This window comes from Oncorhynchus clarkii, chromosome 32 (genome assembly GCF_045791955.1).
Source record: "Oncorhynchus clarkii lewisi isolate Uvic-CL-2024 chromosome 32, UVic_Ocla_1.0, whole genome shotgun sequence".
NCBI lineage: Eukaryota > Metazoa > Chordata > Actinopteri > Salmoniformes > Salmonidae > Oncorhynchus > Oncorhynchus clarkii.
The window spans coordinates 27,817,872-27,833,800 of record NC_092178.1 but is presented as its reverse complement, the minus strand read 5'-3'; the positions used below and the strand labels follow the sequence as shown (position 1 = coordinate 27,833,800).

The window sequence follows — 15,929 nt, the reverse complement described above, 5'->3', positions numbered from 1 at the left end:
TGTTGCCTGTTAAATGTCCGGAAACCCTGGTATGTGTACGTGAGTGCATTTGTGTGTGTTATTGACCCATTTTCATTTATTGTACTTAACCCACTTTTATAGCATTGATATCAAGTTAGCCAAACATTCGATTTTAGATGTAAATCAATGATTTACATTTTTCTGTATGGTTTTATCTAATGCTTTACTTGATGGATAATTGTTGTGACTAGATCATATTGGATTCATTGTGTTGAATGTATTTTGAGATCCAACCCTTGTATCTTTAGTATTTTCCTCCAGTTCATCGGGTAGACAGAGAGTGGTTAGAAGGCGAAACTACGAGGCATACATCAATAACATGCAAACTTGTCCTGCACAGAATTAATAAGTTAGTCATCCACATCCACCCATTTATACTGGAAAAATAAGGTATTCAGCAGCAATGTTCCCGCTAATTGTTTTCGGCACTGAGCAAATTTCAGATCTGCTGAGCAAAACTTGAACATTGGGAAAAATCTGTGCAACTTCCGGTGTGCATTTAGTGCGAGTCTGTACCCACTTTAATTTACTGTTTTAATTGGCCAAGTAGGCTACTGTGGCTATTTGATCATAATGTGGCCTACCAGAGTGGCCTACAATTTAAAAAATAAAACAAATAAGGGGAAAATGCATCATGTAACATTTTAACATGGAAGTAGCAGTTATATCATTCAGCCTATAGTAGCAGCCAATGTGTGGTGTTCAATGTAGGCCTACATTGGCTTGCGAAAGTATTCATTTTTTTGGAGGTTTGTATTATTTGATTTACATAACATACCTACCACTTTGAAGATGCAAAATATTATTTATTGTGAAACAAACAAGAAATAAGGTTAAAAAAAGAGAACTTGAGCATGCTTAACTATTCACCCCCCCCCCCCAAAGTCAATACTTTGTAGAGCCACCTTTTGCGGCAATTACAGCTGCAAGTCTCTTGGGGTATGTCTCTATAAGCTTGGCACGTCTAGCCACTGGGATTTTTGCCCGATCTTCAAGGCAAAACTGCTCTAGCTCCTTCAAGTTGGATGGGTTCCGCTGGTATACAGCAATCTTTAAGTCATACCACATATTGTTAATTGGATTGAGGTCTTGGCTTTGACTAGGCCATTCCAAGATGTTTAAATGTTTCCCCTTAAACCACTCAAGTATTGCTTTAACAGTATGCTTAGGGTCATTGTCCTGCTGGAAGGTGAACCTACATCTCAGTCTCAAATCTCATGAAGACTGAAACAGGTTTCCCTCCAGAATTTCCCTGTATTTAGCGCCATCCATCATTCCTTCAAATTCTGACCAGTTTCCCAGTCCCTGCCTATGGGGAAAAACATCCCCACAGCATGATGCTGCCACCACAATGCTTCACTGTGGGGGATGGTGTTCTCAGGGTGATGAGGTGTTGGGTTTGCACCAGACATAGTGTTTTCCCTGATGGCCAAAAAGCTACATTTTAGTCTCATCTGACCAGAGTACCTTCTTCCATATGTTTGGGGAGTCTTTTGGCGAACACTCTTCCGTAAAGCCCAGCTCTATGGAGTGAACGGCTTAAAGTGGTCCTATGGACAGACACTCCAATCTCCGCTGTGGAGCTTTGCAGCTGCTTCAGGGTTATCTTTGGTCTCTTTGTTTCTTCTCTGATTAATGCCCTCCTTGCCTGGTCTGTGAGTTTTGATGGGCGGCCCTTTCTTGGCAGGTTTGTTGTTGTGCCATGTTCTTTCAATTTTTTTTAAATAATGGAATTAATGGTGCACGTTTTTAATCTTATTAAGAATAGAGTGGCAAGAAAAAGTATGTGAATCCTTTGGAATTATCTGGATTTCTGCATAAATTGGTCATAAAATTGGATCTGATCTTCATCTAAGTCACAACAACATACACACAGTCTGCTTAAACTAATAACACACAAACTATTGTATTTTTCTTGTCTATATTGAACACATAATTTAAACATTCACAGTGTAGGTTGTAAAAAGCTAATGACTTCTTCAAAAGCTAATTGGATTCAGGAGTTGGCTGACCTGGAGTACAATCATTGAGACAAGATTGGAGATGTTGGTTAGAGCTGTCCTGCCCTATTAAAAAAAACACTTACAAAATTTGAGTTTGCTATTCTCAAGAAACATTGCCTGATGTGAACCATGCCTCGAACAAAATAGACCTCAGAAGACCCAAGAATAAGAATCATTGACTTGCATAAAGCTGGAAAGGGTTACAAAAGTATATCTAAAAGCCTTGATGTTCATCAGTCCACGGTAAGACAAATTGTCTATAAATGGAGAAAGTTCTCCCTAGGAGTGGCCATCCTGTATAGATGACTGCAAGAGCACAGAGCAGAATGCTCAATGAGGTGTAATTAAGAAGAATCCTAGAGTGTCAGCTAAAGACTTACATAAATCTCTTGAACATGCTAACATCTCTGTTGACGAGTCTACGATACATTAAACAAGAATGGTGTTCATGGGAGGACACCACGGAAGAAGCCACTGCTGTCCAAAAAAAACATTGCTGCACGTCTGAAGTTCGCAAAGAGCATCTGGATGTTCCACAGCGCTACTGGCAAAATATTCTGTGGACTGATTAAACTAAAGTTGAGTTGTTTGGAGGGAAAAAAAGGCACAGCACAGCACACCAACATCCAAATCTCCTCCCAACTGTAAAGTATGGTGAAGGGACTATCAGGGTTTGGAGCTGCTTTGCTGCCTCAGGGCCTGGACAGGTTGCTATCATCGACGGAAAAAACTCGGGAATTCATTTATCAAGACATTTTGCAGGAGGATGGGTTGGGTGATGCCACAGGACAAAAACCCAAAACACAGAAGTAAATCAGCAACCGAATGGCTTCAACAGAAGAAAATACGCCTACTGGAGTGGCCCAGTCAGTGTCCTGACCTCAACCCGATATGAATTAGTTTGTGGAATTAGTTTGACACCCCTGGTCTGTAGCCTAAGCCAAGGCATAGGCTATTCTCAATTACAGCTTTATAATAGAACAAACAATAATATTTATTTCCTGTTTTGGGGCAAATTAAGCAAGTATCAAGTTCTGAAGACAGTGGACTACTTTATCCAGGCAATGATGTCATAATTAGTGATCCACCGATATCCAATATTTTCCTTGCCAAAAAAACCTGGGACAGATATTTACAATTTTAGCGGACTTTTTAAGCATTCTAGTACAGTTATAGTTAACACATACACATGGACGCAACAATATAAGGCACTGCATCTCAGTGCAAGAGGCGTCACTACAGTCCCTGGTTCGAATCCAGGCTGTATCACATCTGGCCGTGATTGGGAGTCCCATAGGGTGGCGCACAATTGGCCCAGCGTCGTCCAGGTTTGGCCGGGGTAGGCTGTCATTGTAAATAAGAATTTATTCTTAACTGACTTGCCTAGTTAAATAAAGGTTACACACACCACACTGACCAGTAAAACATTAATCAAAAGCTATTTCTTTCACTTGCTGTGCTGTTTCGTTGTTCATTTGTTCAGTCGTTTCATTCTCAACCAGGATTTCTCATACTATGGAACGCTGTTTGGGTCTTTGTCAAATAAGCTTGTTGACCAATCAGGACCTGTATATGACTGCATCATATAATAATAATTTAAAGTTTTTTTTTATTTTTACATGGTGTAATCAATGTGTAATAACTATATTTAATTGATATGTATGCTATGATGCTGGTAAAGTTGTCTCGCACACCTACAGTGCTGGTCATATAAAAAAAAAAAAAGCTAGTTAGCTCATGGATGCAAACACTGTTCTTCCCCAAAAACATAGCAAAAACGACATCTGTTTCAGTAGCTATATAGTTAGCTAGCTAACTATATAGCTAGGTGTCATCTAAAATAACCCTAATTTATAAGACAATTCTTATTTGATTAATGGTGGTCGGACTCATCTATGTGAAGCTAGCCACAAAAAGGATTAGATACAATAGTAGACTTTGCAGTTAGCTTTCAAAATAAATGTATGTCATCGACAGTGACACAAATAGTAGAATTATGCCATAATTGAATAGATCATGCTAAATGAGGTTGTAATGTTAGAAAATTAACAAAAGACAATTTTGTTAATTTAACAAATCTAAAATCACACTGGATGTATTATACTTTAGAATTGCATTGGGGGCATACTTATTTCACTGTACAGCCTTACCTATAGATTGTGGATCAAGGACATGGGGTATCAGTCTAGTCAGTGACACCCAGAGAACATTAGCGTCGTAGCTCTTATTGTGGGTCTCTGAAACAACTGTAAATTGAGCCACATATGTCAACCTAGGTGTATTGAACACTATTCCAGAGGAAAAACAATACTACGTGGATGTTTTGGAGTCTGATAACTCTGGGTATTGAGTAGACTGATACCCCATTTCATTGAGCTAAAGCTGTAGAGTGCAATATGAATGTCAATACACACAATAGGCTGACTGGGGAGATGATTTCACACACTCACAGTCCCGCGATAAGAGCTAAAACGCTAATATTTGCGTAAACTCTGCAGAGTTAGATTCTGTGGGTATCACCGAGTAGACCGATACCCCATTACATTGCTTCACATTCCAACCGTGTTTAACATTTATCTAGTCTATATATGGCATGATTCCACCTATTGTAACCTTGAAAGTGATAAAGAGGTACTTTTGAAGGCAAACCGCAAAATCCACTATTGTGCCTAATCCTTATTGTGGCTAGCTTCACAACACAACCCGGTCCGGTCGAGCCTCACTAGCCAGATGAAGCTACCGGGCTGCTTATAATGTTAGCTTTGGGCAACAGGGTTAAGTAGCTGGCTAGCTATTTATTTTCATGAACTGAAGTTCAATTTCAATAGGCGAACAACAAGTGGCTACCTAGCTAATACTTACTCACAAGGATTCCTAATTCATTGCTAAGAATAATGAAAATGACTGCAGTTTTTACTGGTCATTGTTTTTAGGCTGGCTGTATTGGTGATAGCTAGGTACCAAGCTAAAGCTAGCTACCCCTGAAGTTGTGGTCAAACAAATAATGCTTTATTACCAATGCGGTATTGTAAACACATCGTTCGTGATTGGTGTTTGCAAATTCAGAACACACACCATTCTATAAAAGAACTGTTATTTGACGTTGCAAATTAAAAGCCTATTTAACGCGTCAAATAGTGTTATTTGACGTGTATCTTTGACATGCAAAGACCCAAACGGCATTCCATAGTATGTTGTGACGCTAATAGCAGTGACGCTATTACTGTGTAACTTCGGTAGGGCGACGTGTACCGGTGCTTAACCAGTCGGCGAAAGCCAACATCACCCATGACAGGGAACGGTTGATTGTCAAGGGCAATGAATTCCATTATCTTGGCTTTAATGGATTTTGCCTTTTGAGTTGTCTCGCTGAAATGTTCTTACTCTTTCAAATGGCTGCTCGACTTGTTGACTGCTCGATCCACACAGCAGTCATTGTGGGCTAGATTAGGAATGCTGTTTTTGCACGTGTAGCGCAAAATGTTACGTGGCGTCATTGCCTCATGTACCTGAGTTATATAGGTATGCACGTCGGCTTTAACATCGGTTTTGCAAATCGGCGTTAAACTAAACATCGGGCCGATACCGATGTTGGCATTTTTAGCTAATATCGACAGATTCCGATATGTTCACCGATATATTGTGCATCCCTAGTCATTCCTCATCAGACAGTCACTGCTCTATCACAGTGTGCCAGACAGAAAAACACACAAACCTGCTCCACGCTGAAGCTCCTCCACCAGAAATAAATATTTGAAAAGATTTGCCTGCACTTAGCCTCTGCCCAGGCTTTCAACAACATTATCTTTCGTCATGATTTGTCCAGTTGCATTCGATTTTGCGCTATAGCCCAACTGTTGTCTTTAGCTGAGTTAACTGCGATATGTAACTTTCTGGGTGACCCGACCAAATTCACATAAAAATCTGAGTTATAGATCTGTCATTCTCATTGAAAGCAAGTCTAAGAAGCGGTAGATCTGTTCTATGTGCGCTATTTCTATGCTTCTCGTGCTTAAGTTTAGTTTTCCATCGTTTACTTTTGGTTTTGTACACCAGCTTCAAACAGCTGAAAATGCAATATTTTTGTTTATGGAAAAGATATTTCACAGCAGTTTAGATGGTACAATGATTCACTATATTTGCTTGTTTTGTCTTACAAACTGAAATTAGGCGAACTATTTTAATTTTCGCAACCATGAAATGGCGGCTAGATTTCTGCATGGTGCATATAAAAAAAAAAATCTAACATTTTAAATACTTTTTGGGGGGTGATGGCATATCACAATGTTTTATGGCCACATAATCCCCATAGGACAAAGGTTGACATCGCCCATCCCTAGTGAACAGTATGAGCTCTCACTGTGCCCCTCTCTCACTTCAGCCCCTCATCCAGATGCCGACCACCCCTTCCTCGTACGCCCACCCACCAGCTTGCCTGCCCTCTTCCTCCTCCATACCACCCACCCCCCCCTATTTCCCGTACCCCTCCCCGCCATGCTCCCCAGGCCCTGGGGTGAAGGGGGTTGGCAGGGCCGGGGGGGTTACCCTGCGCTCTCCGGCCACCCGTCACCTCACCCACCTGGACCCCTGGAGGAGACACAGTTGGGAGCCCGGAGCTATCGTTACGGTGCAGCAGAAGGGGATGGAACCCAGCGACAACCGCAGGTAAGGGGCGCAATAAACACACAATTATTTTCGGGAATCTTTGTTAATATTTTATCCATTTACAATACAATATTTTCAAAAAATATCTATTATACAGAAACGATGGAAATTTGTAATTTTTTTTCTGTCAAGAGTCCCCAATCCCACCACACAACTACAATATAGCTTTAATACACACTCTTATCCACACACTCTTAAATCACATGTTCACACCCAAATCTATCAGCATCCGTGTATGATTTATTTGAAAACCGTATTCATGTGGATCTCAGGCAGTCCCTCCAGAATTTAGCAGGGATTATTTCTGATATTTGCGGGCAAAAATGCTTGATTTGCTCCAGCAATTCTGACATTGTGCGTGGCATTGTGCATTTTGTCCAATTTGGCGCAAAAATGCGCTGACGAGGCAGCGTTTGACGTGTGACTTGGTTGAACCATGCTGTTCGGTAAATGTGCAGTGATTGGTTGAAATTGCAAGCCCTCTTTTTGTACTGCTTGATTTTGCTAAATTGTTTGCAATCACGAAATCCCGGAAGGACTGCTCACTGGCAGTTAACCCCCCACTCACTCTCTTTTTCACTCTCTCTCTCTCTCTTTCACAAAATTCATAGGAAGCTTTAAAGGAAAACTCCACCCACAAACTATCTTTTGGCATTTATTTAATTAGTCCATTGTTGACGTAGTCAAAAAAGGTTTTGCTTGTCAGCAATCAAGTTTTCAAGATAGGTAGCTTTCAAAATACAGAAATCATCCCCTCATGATGACAGTTTGGGACTATGTCAACAATGGACTAATGAAACAAATGCCAAAAGATAGTTATTGGGTAGAATTTTTTTTAGAATTTTTTTAGAATTTCCCTTGAATGCTTTTTTAGTTGTTGAGATAGTTATTGGGTAGAATTTTCCTTAAATGCCTTTTTAGTTGTTGAGACCGTCTCCACATCTCTTAAAAATGCCTCCTTTTCACCTCGTCACATGATTTACCTGACAATAACACATTTCCAGTGGGTGGTAGGTACAAGGTAAATCATATTTGGCACAAGCCTTGGTGAAAGCTTGGTGATATGACTGGTAAGGGTTGGTTTATCCCACAACGGCCCTGTCTTGGGAAGAGAATTGGGAGTGTTCAGTGTGTCCAGATTCACAGACATAGAGTGCCTTAGGGAAGGAATTCATACCCCTCGACTTTTACCAGATTTTAAGTTTCAGCCGTATTCTAAAATGGATTAAATCTTTTTTTTCTTCATCAATCAACACCCAATACCCCATAATGACAAAGCATATAAATATATGTTTAGATTTTTTTGCAAATGTATTAAAATAAAAAAACGATGTTACATTTACAGAAGTATTCAGACCCTTTACTCAGTACTTTGTTGAACCACCTTTGGCAGTGATTACAGCCTCTAGTCTTCTTGGGAATGACGGTACAAGCTTGACACACCTGTATTTGGGGAGTTTTTCTTTGCAGATCCTCCCAAGCTCTGTCAGGTTGGATGGGGAATGTCGCTTAACAGCTATTCTTAGGTCTCTCCAGAGATGTTCGATCGGTTTCAAGTCCGTGCTCTGGCTGGGCCACTAAAGGACATTCAGAGACTTGTCCCGAAGCTACTTCTGTGTTGTCTTGGCTGTGTGCTTAGGGTCGTAGTCCTGTTGGAAGGTGAACCTTCACCCCAGTCTGAGATCCTGAGCTTTCTGGAACAGGTTTTCATCAAGGACCTCTGTACTTTCTCCGTTCATCTTTCCCTCTGTCCTGAACATGCTTCACTGTAGGGATGGTGCCAGGATTACTCCAGACTTGACACTTGGCATTCAGGCCAAAGAGTTCAGTCTTGGTTTCATCAGACCAGAGAATCTTGTTTCTCATGGTCTGCGAGTCCTTGAGGTGCCTTTTAGCAAACTCTAAGCGGACTGTCATGTGCTTTTTACTGAGGAGTAGCTTCCGTATGGCCACTCTACCATAAAGGCCCGATTGGTGGTGTGCTGCAGAGATGGTTGTTCTTCTGGAAGGTTCTCCCATCTCCACAGAAGAACTCTGGAGCTCTGTCAAAGTGACCATCGGGTTCTTCCCTGACCAAGGCCCTTCTCCCCTGATTGCTCAATTTGGCCGGGCAGCCAGCTCTATGGAGAGTGTTGGTGATTCCAAACTTCTTCCATTTAAGAATGATGGAGGCCACTGTGTTCTTGGGCACCTTCAATGTTGCAGACCGTTTTTGTTACCCTTCTTCAGATCTGTGCCTCGACGCAATCCTGTCTCGGAGCTCTACAGACAATTCCTTCGACCTCATTGCTTGGATTTTTGTTCTGACATGCACTGTCAACTGTGGACCTTTTTTATAGACAGATTTGTGCCTTTCCACAGGTGGACTCCATTCAAGTTGTAGAAAAATCTCAAGGATGATCAATGGAAACAGGATGCACCTGAGCTCAGTTTCAAGTCTCATAGCAAAGGGTCTGAATACTTATGTAAATAAGGTATTTCTGTTTTTTATTTTTAAAACATTTTCAAAAAGTAGTTAAAAAAACAGTTTTCACTTTGTCATTATGGGTTATTGGGACAAGGAATTAGAATAAATTTTAGAATAAGGCTGTAACGTAACAAAATGGGAATGGGTCTGAATACTTTCTGAATGCACTGTATGAGCGCATGCATTCCAACTCACACTATTATGGGCACTCTGCCTCTCTCTTGCATGCACACACACACCGCCCAGAAAGTAGCCATTGTTGGACAACATCTCTTCCCCTCTCCTCACACACAGAAAACACCACGACAGGTCCAGTTAGACAGTGTTACAACCATAACACACACATACCTCCTTGCCTTGACACGTATCAGGAGTTACGGAGACAACCTCTCATCTGCAACTATAGTCATTGTGAACTAGTGAATGGTAGTGTGTATAAGTGTTCGGAGACTTTCTTTACAGAAGAGAGAGACCCTTCCACTTCTATGTTGGTTACTTTTTGCAGACTTTCCCTTTCTTCTCTCTACTTCTATTCTGCAAATGTATCAGGATAATATATTGGGAAATGTGATGTCTGTATGTGTTTTTGGAGGATTTCTATATGTGTAAACTGACAATGCCTTTCTTAATTGCTCCTGAGGGGATAAATAAAGTTCAACTGAACTGAATCTTCCCTTAGTGTGAGTCTGGAGAACCTGGACCCCGAGGAGATGGAGAAGGTTCTGGGTGTGGCGCTGGATGTCCGGCGAGGGGGGAGGGATCATCGGAGGAACCCCATTACCCAGGAGGGCTCCCTGTCCTCCCTCACAGAGGAAGAGGCAGGGTCTGACGTGCAGCACTACTCCATATTGGAGGTGAGCCTGTACAATCAGGGTTGTGTGACTCATGTCACTCATTTAGAATTGAAATGCATGTATTGAGAAAACCATAGGGACTTTTAATGCTATGAAAGTTGTGGGATGAGCAAAATGTAATGTTTTTTGTTGTTGTAATGTTAATGTACAATACCGTTCAAAAGTTTGGGGATCACTTAGAAATGTCCTTGTTTTTGAAAGAAAAGCAATTTTTTTCGTCCATTTAAAATAACATCAAATTAATCAGAAATAGAGTGTAGACCTTGTTAATGTTGTAAATGATTATTGTAGATGGAAATGGCAGATTTTTAATGGAATATCTACCAAGGCGAACAGAGGAAGTGCAAATCAATCCCAGAACAACAGCAATGGACTTTGTGACGATGCTGGAGGAAACGGGTACAAAAATATCCATATCCACAGTAAAACGAGTCCTATATCGACATAACCTGAAAGGCCGCTCAGCAAGGAAGAAGCCACTGCTCCAAAACCACCATAAAAAAGCCAGACTACAGTTTGCAACTGCACATAGGGACAAAGATCGTACTTTTTGGAGAAATGTCCTCTGGTCTGATGAAACAAATAGAGCTGTTTGGCCAATAACCATCATTATGTTTGGAGGAAAAAAGGGGAGGCTTGCAAGCCGAAGAACACCATCCCAACCGTGAAGCACGGGGGTGGCAGCATCATGTTGTGGGGGTGCTTTACTGCAGGAGGGACTAGTGCACTTCACAAAATAGATGGCATCATGAGGAGGGGAAATTATGTGGATATATTGAAGCAACATCTCAAGACATCAGTCAGGAAGTTAAAGCTTGGTCGCAAGTGGGTCTTCTAAATGGACAATGACCCCAAGCATACTACCAAAGTTGTGGGAAATTGGCTTAAGGACAACAAAGTCAAGGTATTGGAGTGGCCATCACAAAGCCCTGACCTCAATCCTATAGAAAATGTGTGGGCAGAACTGAAAAAGCATGTGTGAGCAAGGAGGCCTACAAACCTGACTCCATTTCACCAGCTTTGTCAGGAGGAAATGGGCCAAAATTCAACCAACTTATTGTGGGAAGCTTGTGGAAAGCTACCTGAAAAGTTTGACCCAAGTGAAACAATTTAAAAGCAATGCTACCAAATACTAATTGAGGTTATGTAAACTTCTGACCCACTGGGAGTGTGATGAAAAAGATAAAAGCTGAAGTAAATCATTCTCTCTACTATTATTCTGACATTTCACATTCTTAAAATAAAGTGGTAATCCTTACTGACCTAAGAGAGAATTTTTAATACGATTAAATGTCAGGAATTGTGAAAAACTGAGTTTAAATGTATTTGGCTAAGGTGTATGTAAACTTCCAACTTGAACTGTATATGTCAAAATAAAGATGTTTTGCTCCAACTTGTTGTTGGGTTACAGGAGCAGTGCAATGCTCATTTTGTGTAACTGTGTGTAAAACAGGAGCAGTCGAACCAGCTGCAGGGTTGCAGTGCATCGGCCCCGACCCTCAGTGTGGCGCGTCACAGAAACCTTCAAAGCACGGCCCCCCGACCACGCTCCGACTGCTACGGTAATCCTACGCTGCACGCCTGGTTTGTGTTCATTATGTACCAAACGAAGAAAAGGGGGTGGGCCTACCTGGAACTGTCCAATAAGAAACACAGATTTTTCTTTCCTTTTGCAAAACATTTAATAGTGTTCTGTTGTGTGCCCTAATGAACACAACTTGTGGTCAGACAAGTTCACAGCGTTAAAGGGGTCACATGGGCTGCCTGCGGTCATATTCTGTATCCCTTCCCCCTAAAGTGTACACTCGTTTCTCCCGTATTTCTTACATCTGTCTGTCCATTCCTTTTTAAATTCAGTCCATGAAGGGGACTGTATACTTTGTGGAGAAGGGTAGAGAATTGGAACGCAGCCAAGGAATGTTACCTGAAGAGCTAAAGTAGCTGATTCCAATGTTTTCTGGGCAGAGTGTATCCTTGTAGTCATCTCTAGATTTGAGTAAGTCTATAAACTCCTGACTCTTCCCAAACGCTGCTCTGCCACTGCAGAGGGTCTTTCTTGCCTTTATGTGGTCTGTAACGTATCTAGACTGTGTCATTGTGCCTTGTTTTTGTTTACACTAGTTGAATAATTTTGTAAATGTTATGTGGGTATATTTAATTATTATAATTGGGTATTGTAATTTTCACTAAGTGCATGCCTGTTTTTGTTTGTCAATGATTGTCAGTTTGTGCACGTGTGTTTGTCAGGATTGTTACTCGGTGTGTGTGTTTTGTTTTTCACTGTTTGTGTGTACTGTGTTTCACTGTTTGTGTGTACTGTGTTTCAGTTTGTGTGCATGCTTCAGTCTTTATTTCTCATTGTTTGGCTCTGTCTTTTGTCTCTCAGTATGTGATTCTTAAGGGTTTGTTTGTGTGTGTGCCCCTGCCACTGTGTGTGTGTGTGTATGCCTCCATCTGTGTGTGTGTGTGTGCAGCAGTGCGGAAGCGCTCTTCCTGTGTTTGTTCTGTCGCTAGCCCCAGTCCCAGGTTCACAGCAGAGCCTCCATTTCTACTGCTAACTCTCCCATCTCTCCGCTCTTGCTCTGTACTAGTCTCCTCCACTTCAATTCCTGCTCAGATGACCAACTTGGTTTTACTATAATATCTTCCATCATTCTCTTCCTATCCCTCTCTTCTAACCTGTGTTCTCAAACTCAGTAGCCTATAGGCTATCTGTGCCTCTCACTCTCATAACAACTTACTCTTTGTGCTTGGCAAGTGTTTTTTTTCTTGGTTAAAGATAGCACTGCAGCCCTTGAATGAGAATCAGGTGATTGGGACATTAACCTACTTTGTGTGTTTAAAAAAAAAATTTTGTTTATTTATTTATTTATTTTCTGCCTTGTTCTAGGCATAGCTGTTATTGAGAAGTTCAGCCAGAGTAATACGCTTTGGAGAGTGTTTAGGAAGGTGTGCTGAATGTCTTCTGATCTGTGCATTCCAGAGACTTTACCCTACCGTCAACTTGGAGCATCCACGCAGAGGTGAGTTGCCTTTCTCCCAATTTTCCCTTTTGTGCAAAGGAGGCCGCCATTTTGGATCTATTTCTTTTAGCAAACCGCCGTCTCAATTCTGAGCATGTTTTGTCTCACGCATTGCAGTCTCCATTCTGGCTCTGTATCCTGTTCTCACGGAAGCCACAGTGATTTTTATAGTTGTGTCCGATGTTATTAAATTACCATTTACAATCAATCCTAAAAGCAGACTGCAGTGATAATATTCAATCTGGCATTCCTCTCTTTCTCCACTTTTCTCCCTATCTCTCTTCTTTGTCATTTTATCAAATAATATTCCTTCATATAATCCTCTCTAAATCGTTCCCGTCTTCTGTCCCTCTCTCCTCTGTAATTCTTCCCTTTGCCAACCTCCGTCCTCTCATCCTCTCACAAACTTTCACGGTTTCTCTCTTTTTTTTTGGTCAAACTTTCCTGTCCTTTCCCCTCTCTTTTAATGTTCTCCTTCTCTTCTCCTGCAGTGTGGATAGTGACCTGGGTCTGCTGCTCTGGGGGAGAGAGGGAAGCTGGACAGAGGTAGAGAGAGACGAGGCCCGGGAGGAGAGGACAGGCAGCCCTTTAGAGCGCACCTTCAGTTTCCTACGCAAGATGGCCGGCAACCGCAAGGTAGGAGAAGCCTACTTTCTGCAGTAGAGTCAATCATATTTTTATTGACATTGATGGATATCAATGAAGGAGAGACCTTTAGAGGAAAAACAGTGTAGAAGATCGGGATTCCATCCCTCACAGACATGGGATCGCATATGTGCCATTGGTGGCGGCCTTAACCGCCCGACCAACCCACAGCACACATTATCTAAAACCTGTTATACATCTAAGGTCACTTCCTAATAGGGTAATATCATTATGATACCACACTGTATAGTAGTGCTGATCATATTGAATTGTGTGCCCGTAGACTTGCTACCAAAGTAATGGTAGAGGAGACAGTGAGTCAGAAACAAATTGACCTTTGAACAAGGTGTGTTGACTCATGACTTAAATGGAATGGCGACCAATAAACATACTACATGTCAATAAATATGTCTGCATATATTTGTTGTCATTAGTTGGTGATATCGGAATAATCTTGTCCCATAAGTAGCCATTAGTTGTGATAACTGCATAATTGTCTAGTATAGTCAACCTATAGGCTTAGAGACCTAGGAGGTTGTGTACTTATCACACAACAGAGTGCATACTTCATGATTATTGGCTTCTGTTGGTTACAGTGGACTTTGTCCATGGTCTTTAAATATGTAGTATACTGTGAAAGGGACTGGTCATTCTCTTGCAATGACTGACCACTTATATTGAGTAACAATACTAGCGAAACATTACAATGAAAACAATGTTTTTTTTATGGATTGGCACTCAAATCATTTCAATTATACTGTTTATTACAAATTCAATACGTATGTTGATATTTTTTGTGTGTTTCAAATCCCTGAAATTCCCTGAGATATTAATTGTACTTGACTATGTGCTATTGGGAGTGTGTATTATGTCCATTATGTCCATCATTATGTCCATTACCAATTATGTCCATTAGAGGGCAGAGTAAATCACTTTGTTTTGTTTTGAGCAAAGTAGAGCTTAGCAGTCAGCTTTTCTCTCCCTCCCTCACTGTCAACCCTCCTGCTACCAGTTAGAATCTGGTAGAGGACAGCTAGGCGTTGGTAGCATGGTCCAAAAACTGTTTCTGCTCTCTTTCTAACTCCTACAATTATTGTCATGCCAGCCTTGAACAAACAGATCTAGGCTAGGGATTTTTTTGGCACTGGTGCATTAAGCAGCCCGACAATGCTGAGTCAACCATCAGAGCTTGTACAATCCATAAACTGAAGGGACAATGGCATTCAACACTAACAGTCTGACTAATTTAGTGTGACTCAAACTTGCTCTTCCCTGTATCAGACAGTTCGCTTGGACTTTATACATCATGTGCACACCCATACATAGGCACACACACTAATGATCTCACACACACACACACACACACGTCCAACTCTCTTACACCCACACACTCACATGGTCATGGAAGAGTGTTCCAGGAAATTTATGACAGTGTTCCAGCATATACTGATTGGAGGCAATGAGAACATACCATTGGCAACACACTGTAACACATGTCACATGGGAGTCTGGTTGAAAAATCTAACTATGCCTCAACCCCAGAGAATGTTGTATACACTTTATCTACTTTTTAAACAAAGTAGCCTAAGAATACTATCCGCTTCATACTATCCGCTTATTTGGTGTGGTGTGTGTTAGGGCCCCCCCCCCCCTGTGTGTACCCCTCTGTGTACTGATCTTGTCTGATGCTTAAGCACGCTGTTTGATTAAATAATTAAGACACACAAAAGACTCGAGTGAGCCTGAGATCTAGATGGCCTAACCAGAAGAAATAAAACTGCTCCAGATCCCCCTCCTCCCACTGCCGGCCTTTGCAGATTCTGCCCTTATGCTCCTGAAGTTGCTACTAATAGGCTACACCATGGTTCGGCAACCTTTTCCATTTGGAGTGCCAATTTTCTACTGATCTGCGTGCCAGTTATGATTTCCATGTACACATTTTCGTTGAGCAGTTTTCAGTTTCAATTTAATTTATAATAGTCTTTATGTAAAAATTACTGTCGTGGTTCTAAATTCTATCTAAAATAAAAATGATACAAATCTTACATTTTCATTGCCAACTATGTAAAAATAGCCTACATAAAGACAACAAATAGAAACATTGCAGCCTGCAGGTAGAACATTTTCTGATTTTAAAAATAAATGTCCTCTAAATCATATTGGCTATGCAAGGCCTGTCTGCAACGAACTTGAAACATTGTATCAACTGTGTCCAGCCTGAAGCTTGTGCTAGCAAACTTGCAACATTGTA

At 41.2% G+C, this 15,929-nt stretch overlaps 1 protein-coding gene across 2 annotated transcripts in view; it reads left to right on the top strand.

The window, feature by feature from the left end:
* The window catches only part of LOC139391654 (rho guanine nucleotide exchange factor 2-like), a 67,219-nt gene that overhangs the window by 9,060 nt on the left and 42,230 nt on the right, over nucleotides 1-15,929 (top strand). The window contains exons 2-6 of one of the 2 annotated variants that reach the window (XM_071139056.1): nucleotides 6,406-6,689; nucleotides 9,836-10,010; nucleotides 11,464-11,572; nucleotides 12,994-13,033; nucleotides 13,525-13,669. In XM_071139056.1, the coding sequence (XP_070995157.1) occupies nucleotides 6,418-6,689; nucleotides 9,836-10,010; nucleotides 11,464-11,572; nucleotides 12,994-13,033; nucleotides 13,525-13,669 (741 nt within the window). In that variant the 5' untranslated portion in view covers nucleotides 6,406-6,417. Of the gene's footprint in view, nucleotides 1-6,405; nucleotides 6,690-9,835; nucleotides 10,011-11,463; nucleotides 11,573-12,597; nucleotides 12,820-12,993; nucleotides 13,034-13,524; nucleotides 13,670-15,929 lie in introns of those variants that run through there. The other variant, XM_071139058.1, reaches the window with a different exon arrangement.